The sequence below is a fragment of the Sminthopsis crassicaudata genome, chromosome 4, assembly GCF_048593235.1.
Source record: "Sminthopsis crassicaudata isolate SCR6 chromosome 4, ASM4859323v1, whole genome shotgun sequence".
Classification (NCBI taxonomy): domain Eukaryota; kingdom Metazoa; phylum Chordata; class Mammalia; order Dasyuromorphia; family Dasyuridae; genus Sminthopsis; species Sminthopsis crassicaudata.
The window spans coordinates 311,107,097-311,131,361 of record NC_133620.1 but is presented as its reverse complement, the minus strand read 5'-3'; the positions used below and the strand labels follow the sequence as shown (position 1 = coordinate 311,131,361).

At 34.3% G+C, this 24,265-nt stretch overlaps 1 protein-coding gene across 1 annotated transcript in view; it reads right to left on the bottom strand.

The window, feature by feature from the left end:
* Positions 1–9,663: 9,663 nt before the first annotated feature.
* LOC141566919 (myosin-1) overlaps positions 9,664–24,265 on the bottom strand; it is a 35,070-nt gene continuing 20,468 nt past the window's right edge. The window contains exons 23-40 of the mRNA XM_074312069.1: positions 22,688–22,930; positions 22,407–22,583; positions 20,818–20,963; positions 20,618–20,708; positions 20,138–20,527; positions 18,903–19,029; positions 17,126–17,244; positions 16,803–16,999; positions 16,036–16,219; positions 15,200–15,365; positions 14,978–15,102; positions 14,484–14,792; positions 14,186–14,389; positions 12,375–12,500; positions 12,116–12,286; positions 11,851–11,955; positions 11,634–11,729; positions 9,664–9,921 (exon numbers count right to left, since the gene is read on the bottom strand). Coding sequence (XP_074168170.1) covers positions 9,769–9,921; positions 11,634–11,729; positions 11,851–11,955; positions 12,116–12,286; positions 12,375–12,500; positions 14,186–14,389; positions 14,484–14,792; positions 14,978–15,102; positions 15,200–15,365; positions 16,036–16,219; positions 16,803–16,999; positions 17,126–17,244; positions 18,903–19,029; positions 20,138–20,527; positions 20,618–20,708; positions 20,818–20,963; positions 22,407–22,583; positions 22,688–22,930 — 3,129 coding nt within the window. The 3' untranslated portion in view covers positions 9,664–9,768. The remainder of the gene's footprint in view (positions 9,922–11,633; positions 11,730–11,850; positions 11,956–12,115; positions 12,287–12,374; positions 12,501–14,185; positions 14,390–14,483; positions 14,793–14,977; positions 15,103–15,199; positions 15,366–16,035; positions 16,220–16,802; positions 17,000–17,125; positions 17,245–18,902; positions 19,030–20,137; positions 20,528–20,617; positions 20,709–20,817; positions 20,964–22,406; positions 22,584–22,687; positions 22,931–24,265) is intronic.

Here is a 24,265-nt window from a genome sequence, read left to right as displayed (position 1 = left end):
GTTTTTAACTAGCTCAACTATTGTATCACTCATCCTCTCTGCCAACTCTCAGCCAGTTTCTTCTTCATTAGGTGCATTCTTTTTATTTTATTCTAGTAGATTAAAACTAGCCTATTGTGTGGAAGGTTTTGTAATGTTATTTATTAACTCTTAAAGGAATCAAATTTTTTTTTGTAGAAGGTCCTCAAGCAATTCACTTGGGAATAGGAAGAAATGCACTTTTGGGGGTCAGGGGAAGATGGAAATTGGACTTCTGGTTTCATTGGTAAAAGGAATTTTCAATGATGAAATTCCCCTGTATAAATGCAAATCAGCATCTGTTCTGTAATCTGCTTGAGGCACAAAGAGGTTAAGCAACTTCCTCAGTATTATATGTGTCAGCTTTCCCTGACTTCAAGGTCAGCTTTCTGTACCCTAGATTTGGAGTTGTCTTTTTTTTATATTATGGACCCCTTCTGCAAATTGATGAGGCCTTTTTTTCTTGTAAACCAAAAAGAGAAGCCAACTATGTTAAATAAAGAGAAAATGTCGGAATAATGCTTTAAAAAGCATAAAATAAAAATATATAAGATTACCAAAGAAACTAATTACAGAAATAGTTATAGAAATTATTCTTTTAAGTTCATAGAACCCAGAATGTGTTAGATAATGTGCTTCACTGATGAACATGAGATAGAAATTTCCTTCTTTCAATTTATAAGAAACTTGGGCAGTGTAAGGAATTAAAGAATTGTGGAAAGGAGAGTTCTGGTATTAGGGCCAAAGAAAGGAGTGATGAGTTCAGAGTATGCGTAATATTATATAGCTTATATTATGTGTATTAAATCATTTTCAGACATGCCTGACTCTTTGTGATCCCATTTGTGGTTTTCTTGGCAAACATATTAAAGTGATCCTTCTCCAGTCATTTTATAGACGAGGAACTGAGGCAAATAGGATTAAGTGACTTGCTCATGATCATACAGCTATTAAGTGTCTGAAACTGGATTTGAATTCATGTCCTCTTGGCTCCAGGGTCAACACTCTATCCACTACATTACCTAGCTGCCCCTAACTTATATATAACATTATATTTTATATATATACACATATATATTTATATAACTTTTATATTACACCATATATTATGGTATATAAAATAACAATGGTATATAGCCTATATTAACACATATTTTTCTATATATTTATATATAATGTATATAACATATAACACATTATATATGACTAATAATACTTAATGATATTCATGATATAGTGAAAAGCATATGAAAAGAATTTGTCACTTTTCACTGTGATCCACAACAAATGGCCCAGCAAATGGATCTTAATGACATCTTAATTTTTCACCCACTATTTATTGAAAATGACAAGTCTCAGTTCTGCAGTCAGGAGACCTGAATTTGAGCTCCAGTTTTGATGTTCATTCTCCATATGATTCTGGAAAAGTTGCTTCAGCTTTCTGAGCTTCAGTTTGAAACAGGTACAATTTCATAAAATTTACTTATAGGTTTAACAGAAATTTTTTAAATCTGAAAGGTTTGTAGAATTACAAGTTATATGCAAGAACTATATGCTTCTTTATAGATATGTGGTGTTGAATAAAATAAAGAGTGCACCTAATGAAAGATACATATCATATGTATTGATGTATTTTGAACTGTAATCCACAGGCTTAAGATATCTGTTAACTGAATTATATTTTACTGGGACTTCATGATTAATACATTGGAACATGTAACATTCTGAGGCAAAGAAGAAAAAACTTTTTTTGCTTTTTTTAATATCAGTTCTGTACAATTGAGTAAATTTTTTCTCCTTCATTTGTTTAAATATCAACCTGAAAGCCATTCCCAGTTGGTTAAAGGATGGGGACAAATGATTCTCAAAAGAATTGCAAACTATTAACAACTATATGAAATGATCCTGATCACTAATAATAAGAGAAATGTCAATCAAAATCACCCCTAGGTTTTCCCAAAGGTGTGTTGGAGGTTTGAAAAAGTTCCATTGTTAAATTTACAGTGCATTTAAATTTACATTTACAACTTGGAAACATCAAAAGCCATAAATTTAGGGCTCGATTTATTGTTTTATTGATTGTCTGAGCTTAAGAAAATAATAGGGGGATGGTTATTGCAATGATACATGAGATAGTATTTGTAAGGGGATTTGTAAACCTTCAAGCTAGCTATTATTATTATATAAAAATTACAATAAATATTATAAATGGTAATTATTATCATTGTAATTATCACTATTCTTTTTCTGAGATGCTATCCTTTTTCAAGAATTTGTCCCTGTGTTCAAATATTTTCCCAATATAATCTTTTCTTTACTCAACTGCTAAAGAGATTCCTGTAAAGCTCTTTTATCATCTTCCCTGAAAATAACAAACTTCAGTAACTCCTCATTAATTTAAAAATCAAATATTAAATTCTTTGTTCATCATTTAAACCCTTTTATAACCTTGACTTTTCTTATTTTTCTAGTCTTTTTTCTAGTTTTCTAGTCTTTACTTCCTTTAAAATATTCTATGATATAACAACAGTGGCCTTCTTTCACAAGACACTCAATCACTTAACTCTGCCTTATCATTGACTGTCCTTCCATTCTTAGATGCTTTCTTTACCTCTGTTCCTTTGGCTTTCTTCAAAACTCAGATCACACTCCATCTTCTGTAGGAGATTTTTCCTGAGTATCCTTCCCCAGATCTTTTTTAATGTTAAGGCCATCCCTGGCCTAGCTGTACCTGATCTAAAACTATATTATAGAGCAGCAGTCACCAAAACCATTTGGTATTGGCTAAGAAATAGACTAGTTGATCACTGGAATAGGTTAGGTTCACAGGACAAAATAGTGTACAAGTATAGCAATCTAGTGTTTGACAAACCCAAAGATACCAACTTTTGGAATAAGAATTCATTATTTGACAAAAACTGCTGGGAAAACTAGAAATTAGTATGGCAGAAATTACATATGGACTCACACTTAACACCATAAAATCAAAATGGGTCCATGATTTAGGCATAAAGAATGAGATCATACATAAATTAGAGGAACATAGGATAGTTTACCTCTTAGACTTGTGGAGGAGGAAGGAATTTGTGACCAAAAAAGAACTAGGGATCATTATTAATAACAAAATAGAAAATTTTGATTACATCAAATTAAAAAAGCTTTTGTACAAACAAAACTAATGCAAACAAGATTAGAAGGGAAGTAATAAATTGGGAAAATATTTTTACAGTTAAAGGTTCTGATAAAGGCCTCATTTCCAAAATATATAGAGAACTGACTCTAATTTATAAGAAATCAAGCCATTGTCAAATTGATAAATGGTCAAAGAAAGGATATGAACAGACAATTTTCAGATGATGAAATTGAAATTATTTCCACTCATATGAAAGAGTGTTCCAAATCACTATTGATCAGAGAAATGCAAATTAAGACAACTCTGAGATACCACTACACACCTGTCAGATTGGCTGAGATGACAGGAACAAATAATGATGAATGTTGGAGAGGCTGTGGGAAAACTGGGACACTGATACATTGGTGGAGTTGTGAAAGAATCCAACCATTCTGGAGAGCAATCTGGAATTATGCCCCAAAAGTTATCAAACTGTGCATACCCTTTGATCCAGCAGTGGTATTACTGGGCTTATATCCCAAAGAAATACTAAAGAAGGGAGAGGGACCTGTATGTGCCAAAATGTTTGTGGCAGCCCTTTTTGTAGTGGCTAGAAACTGGAAAATGAATGGATGCCCATCAATTGGAGAATGGTTGGGTAAATTATGGTATATAAATGTTATGGAATATTATTTTTCTGTAAGAAATAACCAGCAGGATGAATACAGAGAAGTTTGGAGAGACTTACATTAACTGATGCTGAGTGAAATGAGCAGAACCAGGTTATCATTATACACCTCAACAACAATACTGTATGAGGATATATTCTGATGGAAGTGGATATCTTCAACAAAGAGAAGATCTAATTCAGTTCCAATTGATAAATGATGGACAGAATCAGCTACACCCAGAGAAGGAACACTGGGAAATAAGTGTAAACTGTTTGTCTTTTTTCCCAGGTTATTTTTACCTTCTGAATCCAATTCTTCCTGTGCAATAAGAAATTCGGTTCTGTTCACATATATTGTATCTAGGATATACACACATTTAACATGTATGGGACTACCTGAATTTAGGGGAGGGGGTGGAGGGAAGGAGAAGAAAATTCGGCACAGAAGGGAGTACAAGGGATAATGCTGTAAAAAATTACCCAAGCATATGTACTGTCAAAAATTATAATTATAAAATTAATAAAAAATTTTAAAAAAATGTTAAGGCCATCCCTCTGAAATGACTTTTAATCAACTCTGTAGTTATCTTGTATGTACATAGTTGTTTGCATATTATTATCTCAGGTAGGGTAATCTTTTGCTCTTCTTGGGTGCTTAAGACAATGCCTGTGGCACAGTATTAAATAATTCCTTCTTAGGTTGAATAGAAATTTGCTCCCCTTCAGCTTCTATTCATTGTTCCTAATTCCCACAACTTAAGTCTAGTCTAGGGTATGGATCTGGATAAAGCATCATCCTTGGGTAGTTTAAGACTTTATATTCATTCCTCTTAAATTTCATTTTTCAAATTAGCCCAGAATTCTAGCCTGTTAAAAATCTGCATACCATCATGGTTACCTGATGTATTAACTTTAGCTCCCAACTTTGTGTCATATGCAACTCTGATAAGAATTACACCTCTGAATTTATCCATCACTAATAAAAATGGCACAGGTTAAATGTAGATCTATTCCACCAAGACCTCATGACAAATTAAGATTGAATGAGTTCCAAATATACCTAAATCAATTCTCACATAGCCCACATATTATTTCATTTTGCCACACAGAAAGCACTAGAGATTTTGTCAAATGTTTTGCTAAAATCTAGATAAGTGTGATCTATGGAATTTCTCTAGTTTTCCAGTCAGGCACTCATATGAGTATCATGAAGTATTATAAACCAGTCCTCCATTGTATATCTTGATTCCCAATACCTCCGGAGAGGAGCCAGCTCTGGTGGAATTGTTTTCTCCTTGATTTAGCTGTAATTTTGACTACTCCCAAGTCAAAGAGTTCATTTACTTATATGTATTCTATCATCTACCCAATTCTATCTAATAAATAAGCATTATTACATGTGAATAGTCATATCAGATCATACATTTCATCATTTGGAGACATTAAAACAAAGGAGGAGAGGATTATGAAAATCCATTTTTGTAGATTTCAGGAGCCAAAATGAGGTAATTCATGAGTAATGATTGTTAATTACTTAGTAAAGTAAAAGGCAAATTCATTTCCTTAGAAAGTGGAAGTAAGTGTTCAATAATAGACTTTATGAGAGAAAAGGTTTCTAGTAATTGCTGCAGGGAACATGATAGAAAGTTAAGCAGAGAAGAATAAAAGATAGTTATGTTGCACCAAGAATACTATTGAGATTAACTAAGAAAAATGTGAATTGGGTCCTGTTGGATGTCTAGCATCATTCAAAAGCATGGGAAACATTGCAAAGAAAATAAAAATTGAGGTTAAATAGAGTTAAATTTTAGTTTGCTAGGGTATGATTATGTTCTCATAGAATTTAGAATTAGAAAGGAACTTAGAAATTATCTGATGAAAACCCATAATTTTACAGATATATACAGTATAGCTATATATATGTATATATCTTTATATATATATATATATATATGTAGATGTATATATTTCTGTATATATATATGTATATAAATGTAGATGTATATATTTCTGTCTGTCTATCTCTATCTACAATACCCTCATTTTACATATAAGAAAACTGAGGACCAGAGCAAAAAGTATTTTGCCCAATGTAGCACAGTAATTAGTAGAAACAGAATTCCAAATAAGTTTACATTTATTTGTCTTGGAGAAAAGTGTATCATTAGAAACTTTATCAAATGTCTTTATGGAACTGAGATACACATATTCTCTTAGCTTAGTAGCAGTAATCCTTCTAATATCAGGGGCAAAGCAGAAAGCACACATGGAGTCAGTAATACCATAGCCAAGCACCTTCAGTGCCCAATCAACAGCTGCAAAAATGATGCCTCAAGCCAAAATGGCAGAAAACCTCATAAGCTTCTCATGTTTGCTTAAGATATTTTTTCTAAATGGGCCTGAGGAGAATATTAATACATGCATATCTCTCTCTACTTTAAGCATTACGAAGGCCATCCCTATCATTTCTAGAAGGACAAAACCTCTTCCCTCCAGTACTTCCACACCTCAAACAATAAAACAAATTATCCTAAGTGAATTCAAACAATCATAAGTTTTTTTCAAATAATATTTTTATTTTCAAAATATATGCAAAATTGTTTTCAACATTCACTCTTACAAAACCTTCTGTTCCAAATTTTTTCTCTATCTCTTCCCCCTACCTCCTCCCCTAGACAGCAAACAATCCAATATATATTAAACATGTTCAGCTCTTCTATACAAATTTCCATAATTAATATGCTGCACAAGAAAAATCAGATCAAAAAGAAAAAAAATGAGAAAAAAAAAAACAAAAAAGCAAGCAAACAACAACAAATAGGTAAAGATACTATGTTGTGATCCCCATTCAGTGCCTACAGTCCACTCTCTGGATGCAGATGGCTCTATCCATCACTAATTTATTAGAATTAGCCTGAATTGGGGCAGCTAGGTGGGACAGTGGATAGAGCACCAGCCTTGAATTCAGGAGGACCCGAGTTCAAATGTGATCTCAGACACTCAACATTTCCTAGCTGTGCAATCCTGGGCAAGTCACTTAACCCCAGCCTCAGGAAAAAAAAAAGAATTAGCCTGAATCACCCCATTGTTGAAAAGAGCCATGTCCATCAGAATTAATCATAGCATAATTTTGTTGTTGCTGTGCACAATGTTCTCTTGCTTCTACTCACTTCACTTAGTTTCAGTCTATTTAAATCTCTTCAGGCCTTTCTGAAATCATCTTGCTGATCATTTGTTATAGAACAATATTATTCCATAACATTCATACATCATAATTTATTCAGCCATTCTCCACTGATGGTCATCCACTCAATTTCCAGGTCCTTGTCACTACAAAAAGGGCCGCTATAAACATTTTTGCATATATGGGTCTTTTTCTATTTTTTTAATAGGATACAGATATAGTAGAGACACTGCTGGATCAAAAGGTACGCACAATTTGATAGCCCTTTCAAATAGCTTCACAGAATGGTTAAATCACTTCATAACTCCACCAGTAATGTATTAGTGTTCCAGTTTTCCCCTATCACCTCCAACATTTATCATTATCTTTTCCTGTCATCTTAGCCAATCTGAGAGGTATATAGCAGTATCTCACAGTTGTCTTAATTTGCATTTCTTTGATCAATAGTGATTTAGAGAATTTTTTTCATAAACCATAAGTTTTTTTTTTAAGTCTAACAAATGTAAAGGTATTAAGAATCTAAAGGGATAATAAAAATATGTAGATACTGTCCACTTTTGATTGGCAGCCTGGGAGGGATAAATAGCTTGTCTCTTTTCCTTTCCCTCCTCCTGTTTCTGGAAGGAATCTCCCAGATGATAATGAGATTAAGTTTTTGAGCTAAGTTCCCATTAGAAAGAGAAGAAGTCTAGCTGCCTTGGCAGTTTAATCACTAGATATAACCAGTCAGTTTTTGGAAGGCTCTGTCTTGTCTTATTATCACCCACATAATCTGTTAAAAATGGCAAGTCTAAGATGGTACCATGGATATCATAAAGTCTTAGGTCATTTTCACATTCTTCTGTTTGTTAGGAAATAAAGGGACATCCATAAGATACAGATTTTGTGAGCTATAGCAGTGACTTGAAAGCTATCATGTAGGGATCTGAATCATAAATTAGAATGTCAATTTTTCTAAGATGAATTCTGGCTTGTGTTAGTCTTTGTATCCCTAGTACCCAGTACCTATACTATATATCATATATATATATATATATATATATATATATATATATAAAATGCTTTACTGAAAAATGTTTTTTTTTAATTTTGGGTATATGATTTCCAAAGTTTAATTCATTTTTATTGAGTCTTGGGGACAAAAGTTTTCTTGTAGGAAGGATAGCTCTTATTCTATAATAAAAGTCAAAAAGGAAAATATAATAATTTGGTCAGAAATTAATTTGTAGCCCCAAATTAGGTGAACCCATACCAACTATTCTTTTTGTATCTATAGAACCCTCGCTTCATGAATTTAGTATAAAGTGTGTTCTTTTGGAGACAATAGGGATTTGATTTAGACATGATTTAGTACATATTAAGAACCTAAAATATTTTTTTTCAATCTAATATTGGATTGAATATTAACTTGATTCAGACAGTCTCCCTTTTTCTGGTTCCATCCAAACAAACTGCCTGAGGGCCTTATAAGGTCTGTGAAATCATTTGGTTGGCCTGGCCTTGCCAACATAATCACAGATGATAATGAATTGACAGCTAGGTACAGCAACCTTCCACGACTTGAGTTCTATAAGTCAATAATTTTGTATGGCCTGTGAATTATGTTATAAATATCCTAATGACCTTTGGCAGAAAAAAAGGTTCATCACTTTTGATCTATAGCATGGGTATATACCATGAACTAAGCTGAGTGAATAGAACTGCTACTTTCCCCCCTTCTCTTATGTTTTTGAGAATTAGGCTTGGGGTTTTGGTCTCATCTATTTCCTTTGTTCTTTTAAGCTCCAGGCATAAGCAATGGAGTTCCCAGATCTGGTCTCAAGGTAATAGTGGTCTTTGAGGCTAGATTTCAATCCCAATTTGCAACAGTATAGCAGAGAAACTTTTAGACGTCAAAGTACCTAGGATTTAAGTCCAAAGGGAGCTTTAGATTTAGTGGAAGTTGGAATTATAGGAATTGGATTTGACCATGAATCTAATTGGTCTCCCCTTTTTAGAGATTAAGGTAGTGTTTGTATGTGTACAGGAGTAGGGGCACAGGAGGATTAAGAACCCATATGGCAGATAGTTGGAAACATTTATATGTTTCCTCTTTTTATATTTTTGAAGTAAATATTCTTTTATAAAGCCTCTTTGGACTTTTAATTATTAAATGGAACTGGAATACAAGATCTCTCCCTTAAAAATGGAACAACACAGTTTGTAGTCACTAGAGTCAATAGCTTAGAGATTAGATGTCTCTAAGCCCTTTAAGGATACTGGAGAACCAAGGGAGAAGGGTGAAATGTAACACATTTTTCTTTTAGACAACAGGGACCATGGTAGACATTGCTATACATGAAAGGAAGGATTTAGGATTTGTGGAGAATTATCATGGGGGATTGTTTTAGATTCTGTGAAACCTACATAAGGGCACTGAGGTACATAGGGAATAAGGGACAAAAGAAGATTAAAAAATATAAATGTGCCAGAAAAACAAACTACTCCTTATCTTTTCCCCCTGCTATACTTATATCCTTTGCAGATTGTGCCTAGGAGTCCAATTATTCTTTATTGATTTCTAAATGACTAAGGCTATGAATATTGTGAATTTTGTATAAGACATCCATAGTCCTTTCTCAAATCACATAATAATTAATGAATAGGTGTGGTAAAAGAAAAAGACAGACAAGAGAGTTCTTTGCAGTTTCCCTAGAGTCTTTATCTTCTAGAAAAATAGGTACAAATCAGAGTGATAAAGATTTTCACATTCTGTGTTTCTTCGATCACCCAGAAGTATGAGGATTATTCCTCACTTATAATCTTTGTATGGACCTCCCTACTCTTCACCCGGAGCTTGTTGACCTGGGACTCAGCAATATCAGCTCGTTCCTCAGCTTCCTCCAGCTCATGCTGGATCTTGCGGAATTTAGAGAGGTTGACATTAGACTGTTCCTCCTGAGAATAGAAATGAATTTGTGAGAGAATGAAAGACTCTGAATTGGAACCTAAAGATGTAAATTCAAATCCATCTCTATAATTTATGAGATATGACCATGAGGAAATCATTGAACTCTTCTAGACCTTGATTTTGAAACTATAAAATTATGAGATTGGATTAAATATTATCTAAGGTAACTTTTGGCTCTAGACTTTTGATTCTCTGATTTTTTTTTGAATACAAAATCACACAGGGTCTGAACCTCTGTTTATTTTATTTTTATGTCTTATATTTCAGAAGAACTATTGACTCCTATAGAACTCATCTTTAAAATATTTCATATTTTTCAACACTTGATAGTAATGGGCACAATGGAAAGAGCACTGATTGTGGAGTCAGAGGACCAGTGTTCAAAGTCCATCTTTGAGATTAATTTTTGTCCCCTTGGAAGTCATCTAAAATAATGACATCAACAATAGTATAACAGCAATATAACATAACTGGCTATGTAGCATTTTAAGGTCTCTCATTTTATTCTCACAATAACACTTGGAGATAGGTGCTATTATTATCTTCATTTTACAGATTAAAAAATTTAGGCAGATAGGTTTAATGAGTTTTTCGGGGACACATTGATAATAAGTGTTTGAGACTAGATTTTAACTCACATCTATCCTAACTGTACCACCTTGTTGCCTACTGGGTCTTTATCTAAAAATAAGGACTAAGCAGTTGACCTTTAGGTATCTCCAGTTCTTTGTCTATATCTTATTTTGATTTTTAAACTACTACTGATTAGTAATTTTCATTAAATGAAAAATTTAACAACATGTAAATAAAACACTCAAGTAAATAATTTCAAGGCCCTAAGCTTATTTTTATAAGGTTGCAAAATTGGAAACCAGGCAAAGAAAACAAAATAAAAATGCTTAATTTATAAGATCTGATATTTCCTATCTTATTTAAGTCTTGATCGTATATGTCACCTTATACTAATCTACATCTGTGAATTCAACAGTTTAACAAACATTTATTATGTATAAGATAGTCACATAGAAGCTTCGGTTACAAGTACAAAAAAAAACACAACAAAACAACAACAAAAACAAAACAAAAAAACCAAACATTGGTCTATGCCTAGGCCATCATCCATAATTATCCTCAAATCAAAAAATTTTATATGAATTTCCTAGAAAAATTTATTTGTGGGATCTGTAAAAAAGATAAATATGTATTATCTTTGACTGGAAAGTTTGAGGATAGGAGTGATAAGCCAAAGATTAAATCACTCAATATGGTCGGGGAATCATTGAAATGGGCTTTTTAATGTTACTGCTTTGCTGGCAGTAGTCTCCCCTCTTCCCCTTTTCTATTTCTTTCCCTTCCTTCCTTGACCCTCTTTGATTTTTTTATTCCTTTTTTCTACTTAGCTCTGGAATTGAACTGTGCCTGAAAGCACAGGAGTACAGGGAACTTTGAGCACATCCTCAATCTAAAAAATAAGTGTAGTGTCATTGAATCAGTGTTGAATTTAATGTTATAAGACCCATCTTTGAGGAATGGCCCTTTGGACCAGAGACTGACATTCTCTGCTCAATGCTTTCATCCATAAAATGGGGAATAATAATAAATATGCCACCTTCAAAAGGTTTTTGTGAGGCTTAAATAAAAGGCCTCATATAAAATCCTTAATAAAATCTAGAATGGCACAAAAAAAATCTATACTCACAGCTTCCTCTGCTTGTCTCTTGTATGCTTTCACTTTAGACTGCAGTTTGTCCACCAAGTCCTGAAGCCTGAGAACATTCTTACGGTCTTCTTCAGTCTGAAAGATTTTGTAAGTAAGTGGTTTATTTGCAAATCAAATTTTCATTATCCTTAAAAGTAGAAATATTTGTAGTTCCATTTTAGACTGTGCCAGAGTCCAGAAAGTCTCTTCCTGTTACCTGGTAAGTGAGCTCCTTCACTCTCCTTTCATGTTTGCGTAGACTTTTCACAGTTTCAGCATTGCGTTTCTGCTCACTTTCCACCTCCCCTTCAAGCTCTCGCACCTAAGAAACGAGAGAGGATTTCAGCTCAGACTTCAACCATTGCCACTTGCTCATTATTTTGTTTTGGGAATTTCTTATTTCAAAAAAAAAAAAACCCACCAATTTTTTTTTGCTATGATTGAAACAGAACCAAAAAAGTACAGACATCAGAAATACTTACTCTGGCTTCCAGTTTCTGGATCTGCTTTTTTCCTCCTTTCAGGGCCAGCTGCTCAGCCTCATCCAAACGATGCTGCAAATCTTTCACTGTCTGCTCTAAGTTCTTCTTCATCCTTTCCAGATGGGCACTGGTATCCTGCTCCTTCTTCAGCTCCTCAGCCATCATAGCTGCCTAGTTAGCAAGTAAACCAAGAAAACTATAAATGTCAAATAGTCATATAAATAGAACAAAGAGAGAAATTAATAGGTTTTCTTCTCACATCAGTGATAGCCTTCTTGGCCTTTTCTTCTGCATTCCGGGCTTCCTGAACCATGTCTTCCATCTCACCCTGGATTTGGGAAATGTCTGTTTCTAGCTTCTTCTTGGTATTGATCAAGCTGGTATTCTGGGTAAAAAAGAGAAAACCCCCCACAAATTGTCATGTTTCATCTTTCTCAAATAACAACCAGAGATCGTCATCTTTGAGAAAGGGATAGGGGAGTGATAGACCTGTAATTTCATTAGTAGGAAGAACTTCAAAAGGAAACTCCTTACATCCATGCATATTAGAAAGTCATCTGGGGAAGCTAGGTGGCTCAGTGGATAGAGCACCAGCTCTGAATTCAGGAGGACCGAAGTTCAAATCTGATCTCAGACATTTAACACTTAACTAGCTGTGTGATCCTGGGCAAATCACTTAACCCTAGCCTCAGGGGGGAAAAAAAGTCATCTAGAAAAGAGTGTTGGGAGATTAATATTGAGATATTGAAAAGATTAAATGCCTTGTCCAAGGTCACATGTCATTCAAAGTCAGATCTTCCTTACTCTAAGGCTAGTATTCTATCACTATACCATGCTGCCTCTCAAAGACTCTAAAATGCTTAAGATGCTTATATAGTCAATTACTGAATACTCCTACTAGCATTCCTGGTAGGGATTCAATTAAATTTAATAAGTATTTTGGTCACTTTATGTAAGATACAATAGTATCTCAGAGATAAGTTGCAAAGATAAAATTTTTTTTATTATATATATATATATTTTATAATATTATCCCTTGTATTCATTTTTCCAAATTACCCCCCCTCCCTCTATTCCCTCCCCCCGACGACAGGCAATCCCATACATTTTACATGTGTTACAATATAGTCTAGGTACAATACATGTGTGCGAATATCATTTTCTTGTTGCACAATAAACATTAGAATCCGAAGGTACATGCAACCTGGGCAGACAGATATTAGTGCTAACAATTTTCATTCCCCTCCCAGTGTTTCTTCTCTGGGTGTAGCTACCTCTGTCCATCATTGACAAAGATAAATTAATAAATAAATGGTCCCTCACCATGGAATTTATATTCTAGCAGAGTATAATTATACAAGGCTAAATAGTAAAGGATAATAAAAGATGTACAAAATACTATATGGAGAGGAAGAAGAGATCATATTTTGTTAAAGGAAACAAGAAAGAGTAAGCCTTGAAAAATGAATAAAACTTTGAGAGTATAAGGCAAAGGAAAGAATCAAAAGTGACATGAGATGTTGAGTTAAGGTTATTGGAAAGATGACACAGACATTAACAGAAATAGGGAAATCATAATATATAGAGGTAAATGACAAGAAAGAATTTAGTTTTCAATGTGTTGAGTTTTAAGTATTTGAAGGATATATCAGTAGAAATGTCAATTGGATATTTGAGGATTGGATACTAATCTAAAAATCTAAAAAAACCCAACAAAAACCTAATCCTTTGCCCCATTTTTTAAAACAGAGTTTTGACAAATCTCTAATTATATTTAAGGAGGACTTAATTTAAGTTTTTCCTTTTTTTCTATTTTCCCAATAGCTTTCAGTTGTGTTTGACTCTTTGTGATCCTATAGAACATAGTATGTCAGGCCCGCCTATCTTCACTATCTCTAGAAATCTGTCTAAAGTTATATTCTTTGATTCCATGACATTATCTATCCATCTCAATACTCTGCCCTCCACTTTTCTTTTTGCCTACAATCTTTCCCAATGTCAAGACCTTTTTTCCAATGAGTTCTGTCTTGAGATAGATCTCAATACATACTCTGTTGTAATTGTGCTCACCTGAGTGTGTAGGAGTTGCACACGTTCACTGGCATCCAAAAGTTCTTGTTCTGCTACCTTCCTGCTCCTCTCAGTTTGTTCCAGAGTGGCTCGAAGCTCCTCAATCTCAGCCTGCAAGAGGTTGGCTCTGCGCTCAACCATTGCCAGCTGCTCTTTCAGGTCTTCTTGACCTCGGAGAGCATCATCCAGGTGGATCTGAGTATCCTGGGTACAGCAAACAAACTCCGTTAAATATCATATTCTCAGGGCTCAGCTAAAAGTAACCATTCAGTATAGCTAAATGCATGATCCTATTTACTTTAAGTATTCCTTGGGTATTTCTATAGTTCCTTAGGGCCTCTGCAGCCATTCTGTTGGCATGGTTCAGCTGGATTTCCATTTCATTCAGATCTCCCTCCATCTTTTTCTTTATCCTTATAGCGTCATTCCTGCTTCTGATCTCAGCATCTAGTGTGCTCTGCATAGACTCCACAACACGGATGTGGTTTCTTTTCAGCTGATCAATTTCTTCATCCTTTTCAGCAATTTTCCTATCAATTTCAGACTTTACTTGATTCAACTCAAGTTGGATGCGTAGGATTTTCCCTTCTTCATGTTCAAGAGAAGCCTTAATGAAAGCCAACAATCAAGTCAGTAACAGATTGAAAGAACTCTGTGGTCTAATAACCTGGGTTCCAAAGAAACTATTATTTTCCATGTTTATTCTATATTTTTCTTTAGGCCATTCCATAGGTCATTTCCCAGAGTCAAGCCTAAGTCTTTCTCAGTATTAGTCTATAATGCTATGTGTACCTCAGCTTCTTCTAAAGCAGCCTGAAGTTCACACTTTTCTTGCTCAATTTGTTTCTTTATTTTCTCCAGCTCATGGATTCGTTTGCCTCCCTCAGCAATCTGCTCAGTCAGATCAGAAATCTCCTCTAGGGGTAGAGAGGCAGGTAGACATTAAATGAGACAGTTGGAAAAATGAAAGGGTCATTCAAGTTACTGTTAATAGAGTAAGTGAAGAGAACTCACGCTGCAAGTTCTTATTTTCTCTCTTGAGAGTTTCAAGATGGTCTAAAGATTCTTCATAAGCATTCTTAATCTTGAACAGCTCTGTGCTGAGAGATCGAGATTCCTTCTGGGAAGCTTCTAACTCAGCATGAGTTTCTTCATATTTTTGCTTCCATTCTGCCAAGACCTGAAGAAGAATATAGGTTCATCAGCCTATTTAATGGAGGAAGTTATAAGAGTTGAGTTCACATAATTAACCCCAATGGATTTGGAAGGATATATATATATATATATATATATATATATATATATATATATATATATTTCTTACAGCTTTTTACCTAATCTTATCAATTTCATCTGTCCTTTGCACATATTTTATAACCTGAATACAGGAAAAGCAAAATGATTTATTATCCAGGTATTTTGCATTTATGACAGTATGTGGCCCAAATTCTCATATAGCTCTGTAGACATGAACAGTTTCAATAAAGGATCATGTATCATGTAAAAAAGGATCATGTAAAAGCTCATATATAAACACACAGGTATGTGATGGTAAATACTTAAGAATCAATGCTTGGGAGGGAAGAGGGAAAGAGCACACACAAAATACTTTAAAGTTTAACCAGCATTGTTAATAATTTCTCCATAATTTTCACTTGACAATAAAAAAGAAAGAAAAGTTAAGCCCTGATTTGTAGTTTACAGATTTCCAAGGTATAAACGCTCCCGCTGAAAATTTAACAATCATTGCTCAAGAGCCCTTCCAGCACACTTTTGGAACTCAAACAAATAATCTTGATGTTGATAACTGGGAATTGATTATATAAAACACAAAACTTAGTGTGAAATACCTTATCAAAATTCCTTTGTTTTTTATCCAGAGCTGCACAGGCTGCATTTGTCCTTTCTACATCAATCATGAGGTCCTCCACTTCATTCTGCAACCGTTGCTTGGTCTTTTCAAGGGAAGCACATTTGGCATTCACAGCTTCTACATGTTCCTCAGCATCTTGTAGACGTTGGGCCAGCTTCTTCCTGAAAAGGGTAGTTTGCACAAACAAGAACTATACTTGACCACCCAACTTGAAGTTTATGGAAGTGGTCATGCATAAGCAGCAAGAATAATTTTACAAATTCAGATTTGTGAAAATAATTTGAAGAAAAAATAGAAGTGGAAAAATACAAGAATAATAATGTTTTAATTCACCAAGCACTTTTACTTATATGTTAACAACTTACTCCTTCACTAAAGTAGAAATACTTAGTAAGAATAGTTAAAGTAGAAAACTAATAGATGGGACTAATTAATAACATCTAAGAGGCTACATTTTCCAGTACATTAATACTCATAATTCCCACCCTAAACTGAATTTGTATTATTTACAACTTTTATCATTTTCATATTACAAAGTTGACTGGGGAATATATTCCATATGATTTGTCCTGAATGTCAACTTGAACTCTGTTCAAGTATAAAATTTCTATTCTATTCTGTCCAGGGGAAGCAAAGCAATCTGTAGAAAGCTATTCTCCCAATTTAAATTGGATTAGATTTTTAGATAATTATCTTCATTACTTATTAACATATTCTCCTTCCCATTAATTTTTTCAAGCATACTTAGCCTCCTCCAGTTCCTCTGTGCGCTGAATGGCATCTGTTTCATATTTGGTCCTCCATTGGGCAACCTCGCTATTGGCCTTGGACATTGCCCTCTGTAGCTCGGCCTTGGCTTCCTGCTCCTCTTCATATTGTTCCCGTAACAAGTCACAGTCATGGCGGGATGACTGCAGGGCATGGGCCAGAGCATTCTTGGCCTTTGGAAAAAGCGAATTTGATGTCATTATTGTATTTGCTTACTGGATATTTGAACCAAAATTGCTGATTCCTCATCAATAAAGAAAATGTCTCCAATTCAGGCTAATAGAATCACTGAAGCCTACTTTTATCTCCTCTTCAAGCTGTCTCTTCAGTTCCTCAATTTGTTGAGTAAATGCTTGTTTGCCTCTTGATAATTGAGAAACTAAAGAGTCTTTTTCATCAAGTTGACGTGAATATTCACCTGTAAGGGAGGAGTAAGGGAAGGGGAACACTTAAAGAGCCTAGAAGTATTTACATTTTAAATTAAAAACAAATAACAATAAAAACATTTTAATACATCTCTTTTTGAATGAGCAAAATGGTCTACAAGGATTTATGAATCACAAATCTCATTTTTAATTTCCAGATATACCAAATTAATGGAGGTAGAGGTGATTTTAGTAGTAAAAACCTTATTAAGTTCCTACTATAGTCAAACCAGTGTGCCAGTATTACCTAACCTTTTTGGGGCACTTGATTATTTTTTTCATAACTACTCACATAACATTTTAAAGAGGAAGATTTTTTTAAAATTGAGTTTCTATCGAGATGTAGTAGTAATATAGGAAGAAGAACAGGATATTTAAAATTAGTAAAATGTGGGTTCAAATCTTAGTACTTACTATCTATGCCCTTTTACGTCATTAGAACTCAATTTTTTATTTTAAAATGAGGAGTTTGTACTAAATGACTTTCAAATTCTCTGTCAGCCCTGAATTTTGGGATCTTATGCAATGAAGCATAATCTAATACAGTGCTTCTCAACTCTGACCTATGAACCACTACTGGGCTTCAAGATTTTTTAGTCCACATGCCACTAATGACATCTGAGTTTTGATAGAAAGTTATGTGAATAATTGGTTGAGAAAGAATTAAATCAAATTTTGCTTAACTTGGGTTCACTAGTAGTCTGAAGATTACAGTTAGGAACATAAGTTCTCTGAGAATAGGGATTGCTTAAGTTTTGATATTTATATTGCCAGCACCTATCTTAAGGATTTTTGGTTTGGATCCACTGTTATCCCAATTTCCTCAAAATTCCCAAGGAAAATAATAGAGTTTGAATGGAGTCTGCAAGTCTAGGATATTGGATTTGACTGGTTTTCTACCCAAATCCTGATCAGTAAAAAAAAGAAATAGTGATCAAAAAGCATGATTTCATTAAGAATATGGGTCATATCAAACTAATCCTATTTGCTTTTTAACCAAATCTGTCATGCTATGTTTATGAACATGATGTGGACAAGATAAGAATACCATTATATAGATACAGATCTGAATAACTAAAGAAAGAATAGTCATTTATTTAAAGATATCTTAGAGAAGAATTTCTAGTGGAGATATAGGGCTCCCTACTTGTCCTTGCATTTGTTCATTTTATTTTAATTTATGACTTTGTGACTTGGATAAAGATATGAATGTTTATCAAAACTATTGCTCACAGATTCAGAATCTCAAAATATCTCAACAGACTAGAATGATTGGCTATCTAAAAGATGAAAGTGCAGAGGTATAAATGCAAAGTTTTGTACTTGGGTTCAAAAAATTAGTTACCCAAGTAAAGGATGGGGAAAAGTCATGATTAAAAAAAACAGTTCTTATGAAAAAATATTAATGGAATTTGGGCCTTTGTTTCTCATATAACTTAGCTTGGAGTGCTCATGCACTTATCAAAGACTTTATTTCCCTCCCTTACTAGATTGTAAGATCTTTGGTTCCTCTATTTATTCCCAGTTTCTTGCACAATGTATATTGCACATAGTAATTATATATAAATGCTTACTTAATTGATTTAACACAAAAAACTTTTAAAGCAATTTAGAACTAGTAGTCCAAGATGGGCACCAGTAAATGACTTACCAGATTCAGTCTGTAAGCGCCCTCTCTGGGCAGTTAGGTCATTGATCAGACGCTGCTGTTCCTCTTCCTTTGATTTAAGTTCACTAACTTGATCTTCTAGAGTGCGGCACATTTTTTCAAGGTTGCCCTGCATGCAAAATGGAGAAGGCATTGTGATGTAGTAGAAGGATAAAATTTGAGGACCTGGGTTTATGACCAACTCTACTAATCATTACCTTGGAAAAGCCATTTCATCTCTGGGCCTCAGTTTTCTCATCTACAAAAATAAAGGTTTTGGGCTACATGATCTCAAAACATTTAAATAAAATCATATTCTCATCTAAGGATTTTGTAGCAGCACAGAATTTATTTGTTGGAAGAATAAAGTATGGTATGTATATATAGCATAACTTGAAGTCAGGAAAAACAGAGTGAAGTTCTGTTTCTGACACTGGGAAAGACACTTAAATTCTCAGAACTCTATGCAACTCTCTAAATTGAAAAGAATGTGCTACATTGATACAGGGAATTTTCTCACTGTAAAGAGGATTATTGTAAGAGTTCCCTCAAACACCTTCAGGGGCCCCACACCAGCATGACAAGAGAGCCAGTACAGAGGGAAAGAGAGCTAAACTTAATAACCAGGAAATAAGAGAACAAAGCAAGGTTCTTTCTGTCTGAAAGCAATGGGGTTAAATGACTTGTCCAAGGTCATACATTTAGCACATGTCTGAGGCTGGATTCTCCCACAGTTCTTTCACTAACTCATTTCTCATTGTTTTTGGTTTTCTTATATGAAAAACAGAAATGACAATAGTCCTTTCATCTCTCACACAGGAGTTCTGAAGATCAAAGAAACAATCATAAAAAAATCCTTTAAAGCTTTAAAATTCCATAACATGTAATTTATTATTAGCATGTAAATATAAATAGTAGATTTTAAATGAGTAGAGTTGTATTTCAAAAGTTTTGTTGGAAATGAGATTGGGAAGAAGCTCAGCCAAATTCTTCATTTTACAGATAAGGGAACTGAGGCCCAGAGAATTGCTGTGATTTGCCCAGTGTCTCCTTTGCTCTAACAAATAGCTAAACTCTTCCTGTCAGGAAAAAGATAAGCAAATACATTATAAAATGTTACTTTTCCCCAAGGCTGATGTTATTGTTCATCCCCAAAGGAATGATTTTTAATTATAGAACTTCAGCTACTGTGGAAACTTGCATTATTTATTCTGCTTAAATTAAATTCAGGGACCTACTTTAGCTTTGGATACAGTCTCCATATTGCTGGCAAGATCATCGATCTCCATTTTCAATTCACTCTTCTCCTTCTCTAGTTTTTGTTTGACCCTCTGCAGGTTATCAATCTGTTCTCCAAGCTCAGCAACACTGTCTGCGTGCTTCTTGCGCAGAGTGGCAGCTGTGGCTTCATGCTGCAGGGTAGCCTCTTCAAGGTCCCTGCGCATCTTCTGGAATTCAGCCTCTCGTTTCTTGTTCATCTCAATCTGAGCTGAAGTCGCTCCTCCAGCTTCTTCCAGGCGCTCACTGATCTCCTCAAGTTCCCTGGAGAGATCAGATCTCTGCTTCTCAGCTTTTGCCCGTGAGGCGCGTTCTGCCTCGATTTCCTCCTCCAGTTCTTCAATGCGGGCCTGACAATAAGTAAAAAACACATTTATTAGCCCTTTACTGATAATGAATGTTTCTGTGGTGTCTGGAAACCAAAGAAGTGCTGATTTTACCTGCAACTCTTTGATCTTCTTCTGCAACTGCATACCCAAAGCTTGTTCATCTTCAATTTTGCTTTGCAGGTTGCTCATTTCAAACTCTTTCCTTTTAGAAAAGCAATGCATGTTTTGTATTTTGTATTTGTAGTTAAAGTTTCAAAAGATTATTTCCTCCCTTCTTCTTCCACAAGAAACTGTGTTCCTCAACTACTTACTTTTTAAACTTTTCATCAAGCTGCTGTTTGTCATTTTCTACATCCATGATGGATTCCTGGGCCAATTTTAAATCTCCTTCAAGTTTTCTCTTTGCTCTCTCCAGATCCATGCGAATTTTCTTTTCTTGCTCCAAAGACCCTTCAAGCTAATGATAAATAATTTAATTAATACATGGCAATTTCTGCTAATAATCCCATTCTTCTAATCCCCAAGTTCTCTAACCTACTCAGTAAGTACCTTAGTCTAGAAGTTCCAAGGTTATCTTTTCCTCTTTCTTGGTTGTTCTTTTTTTTTTTTTTTTTTTTTTTTTTTGGCCCTCAGTCATCAACTTCTAGGGAATCTTTACTTATACTATCTCTCACCTTACCTGCTCAATATCTCTTCAATTCCACAATTAAAAAAAAGATTAAATATTCATTATATCCAGGGCACTAATGTACATATTGAAGATAGAAGGCCAAAAACAAAATAGGCCTTCTGACTACAAGGACTATTCATGGGATCTGGGTTATGCTTGGTACACAGATACATCCTCAATAAAATGAAAGAGGGAGAAAGCACTAAAAATGAGATAAGAGTGATGATCATAGAAGGTTTCATGGAGGAAGTGGCATCTGAATTGAACCTAAAGGACAAATATTCTGAAAGAAGTGAATTCAAGAAAATGAGGGATGGTTAATTCAGGTGTAATTACTATGGAGAGGCTTAAGGTGAAGTCTTAAGGTTGGGGAAGTTTGAACTACGGATTACAGAAAGGGGAATCATATGAAATAAGGATAGCTGTGGAGTCATATGACAGAGATCCTTCATGTCAGGGTTAGGACTTTGTATTTTGTCTGATAGGTAATGGGAAGCCATCCAAGATTTTTAACCAGAGGAGTGACATGGTCAGTTCTGTCCCTTAGAAAAATTATTTTGGCAGGTCAATTGGAGAGGAGAGACACTAGAAATAGTAAGACTAATAGGAACTCTTACAATAGTCCAAGCAAGAGATAATGAATTCCTCCACTAGGATAGCAACAACTGCACGGTAAAGAGAAGGAATTCACTAGAAAGAGATATTATAAAGGGATAATTGATAGGACCCACTCCTTTGTGACTACAACAAACCAATAATCCTTTCTTCTTTAACTTCTATTGGTTCTAATAACTTTGTTTATCACAATTAACATTTGATCATATACTTTCCTTCTTCTGTAATAGTAAAAATTCCTCATGGGTGAGTATTTATTTTGTTTTGTCTGTAGATTTTTCCTAATGTCTATCACTATTGGATGTGCGATGAAAGGAGTACCTGGTCCAGGCTCTTCAAATGGCTTGACTATATCTCTAATCAAGTTACTTCATCTTTTTTGGCTCTGATTAGCCACCCAATAAGGAAGTTAAAAAAAAACTCTGGGTAGAAGACTGAGTTATATATTCTCTCAATATACATTTCTCACTTTTCTGCCTAGAAATTTATTCTGAAAAACATAAAATACTTATCAAGATGAACAGATAATGGATTAATATTGAGTTGTCAATAAACATGCTTCCACAATGTTTGTCTCAAAAAAGGACAGCTTTTTCTTTATAATTTTAAGCTTACATCATCCACTTGTTGTTCCAGTTTGATTTTAGCTTTGGTCAATGTATTCACTTTGTCCTCCTCTGCCTGCAGGTCATCCAGAGTCTGCTGATGAGCCTCTTGGAGAGCTTTCTTCTCTTTGGTGAGCTTAGCAATGGTTTCATCCAGCCCAGCCATCTCCTCTGTAAGGTTTTTTACCTTTGTGAGGGAAAATGCTTTTGTATTATTGTGCAGTTAGTATCATACTTACACATACCACATGCAACTATACATTATTCTATTCCCATGGGTGTTATTTGTACTTTGTTCTCAGTAGCATGTTTCTCCTTTTCCACTTTGGCTAGTGTCAGTTCAAGATCATCAATGTCTTTCTTGAGTTCTGAACATTCATCTTCCAGTTTCCTTTTTTTGGCTGTCAGTTCAGCATTGATCTCTTCCTCATCCTCAGCTCTTTCAGTCACTTCTTTGATTTTAGCCTCAAGTTGGATTTTAGTTTTGATTAGCTGGTCACATCTCTCCTCAGCATCAGCCAAACTATCTGCTTCCTGAAAAAGATATTAAATATTTGAGAGGCTTTTCTGATGTTCTATATTATACCAATAACATATTTTCTATTTGTTGGTTCTCTTGATTTTACCTCGATCATACAGTATGAAAGAAAAGGTCAGTTGTAGCTTCTATTACAGAGTCAATATTTGCTTTATTGCAAAATGCTGTGAAATGGAATCATAGAGAAACATATAATCTCATATTATTTCCAAAACATGATCCATCTCTGACCTGTTCATGGAGAACTTAGATTAGTAATTATTAAAATTCTATAATTTTATTTCAGTGCTCTTAAATTTAATCATTAGCAATATTTCTCCTTGTTTCATATTCATCTTCCGAAAATAAGAACATAACTCTCTTTGACATTAAGATGGTGTAGATGTCTATATGTTTCTCTAGGGTGAGGCAAAGGGACAAGGAAGTATCAGATGACAAGATGACAGATACAAATAAGGGATACAGTAGATTGACATTAGAGAGTCTTTTCTGGAAGTAGCACATAATTGAGAAGAGATAGAACCATCAAGGATTGATGTGATACAATGGTTTGGGAAGAGGGATAAAGAGACAAATAGCATAAGGATGCTGAAATCTGTCTACATAGAACTAAAGTGAAGGGGATGGATTGTTATGAAGATCAAATAAGATGATGTATTCAAAGCACCATATAAATAATGATCACAATCATTATTATTAGACTCAAAACAATTATCTCATCCTTGAACTCACTCATTAACAAGATCTTCCCCCTTCATCAATATCAGCAATAATCTTTTATCAGGACTTGTTAATAGTAAGTTTTTAGAGAGTACATTGTTTTTCTTCTCTAGGTGAAACAAAGGGGGGAGATTGAATTTGTATTTGTTTAGTTTTTTTATTGGTTATAGAACATGTTTCTATACATTATCTCATATGATTCCCACAAGAACCTCTGTGAAGGTAGGCAATAATAACAAAAATCAACATTTTTATAGATCTTTAAGGTTCACAGTGTACCTTCCTCACAACACTCCTGTGAGGTAACTACAGTAAGAATTTGCTCCATGATTTTGAAACTAGACTGAGTTAGGATCAAATTCTGCTTCAAGAACATACCAGCTATGTGACATCAGCAAACCGCCTAAAACAGGAAAAAAAAATAGCATCTACCTTAAAGAGAATGAAATGAGATCATTTATGTAAAATCCTTTGCAAAAAATTAAAATTATAAATACAAGCTTTAGACTGAGATTAAGTGCTTGCAAAGCACTTTACAAATATTATTTCATTTTATCCTCATAATAATCCTGAGAAGTAGATAGAATTATTATCTACATTTTCCAGAAGAA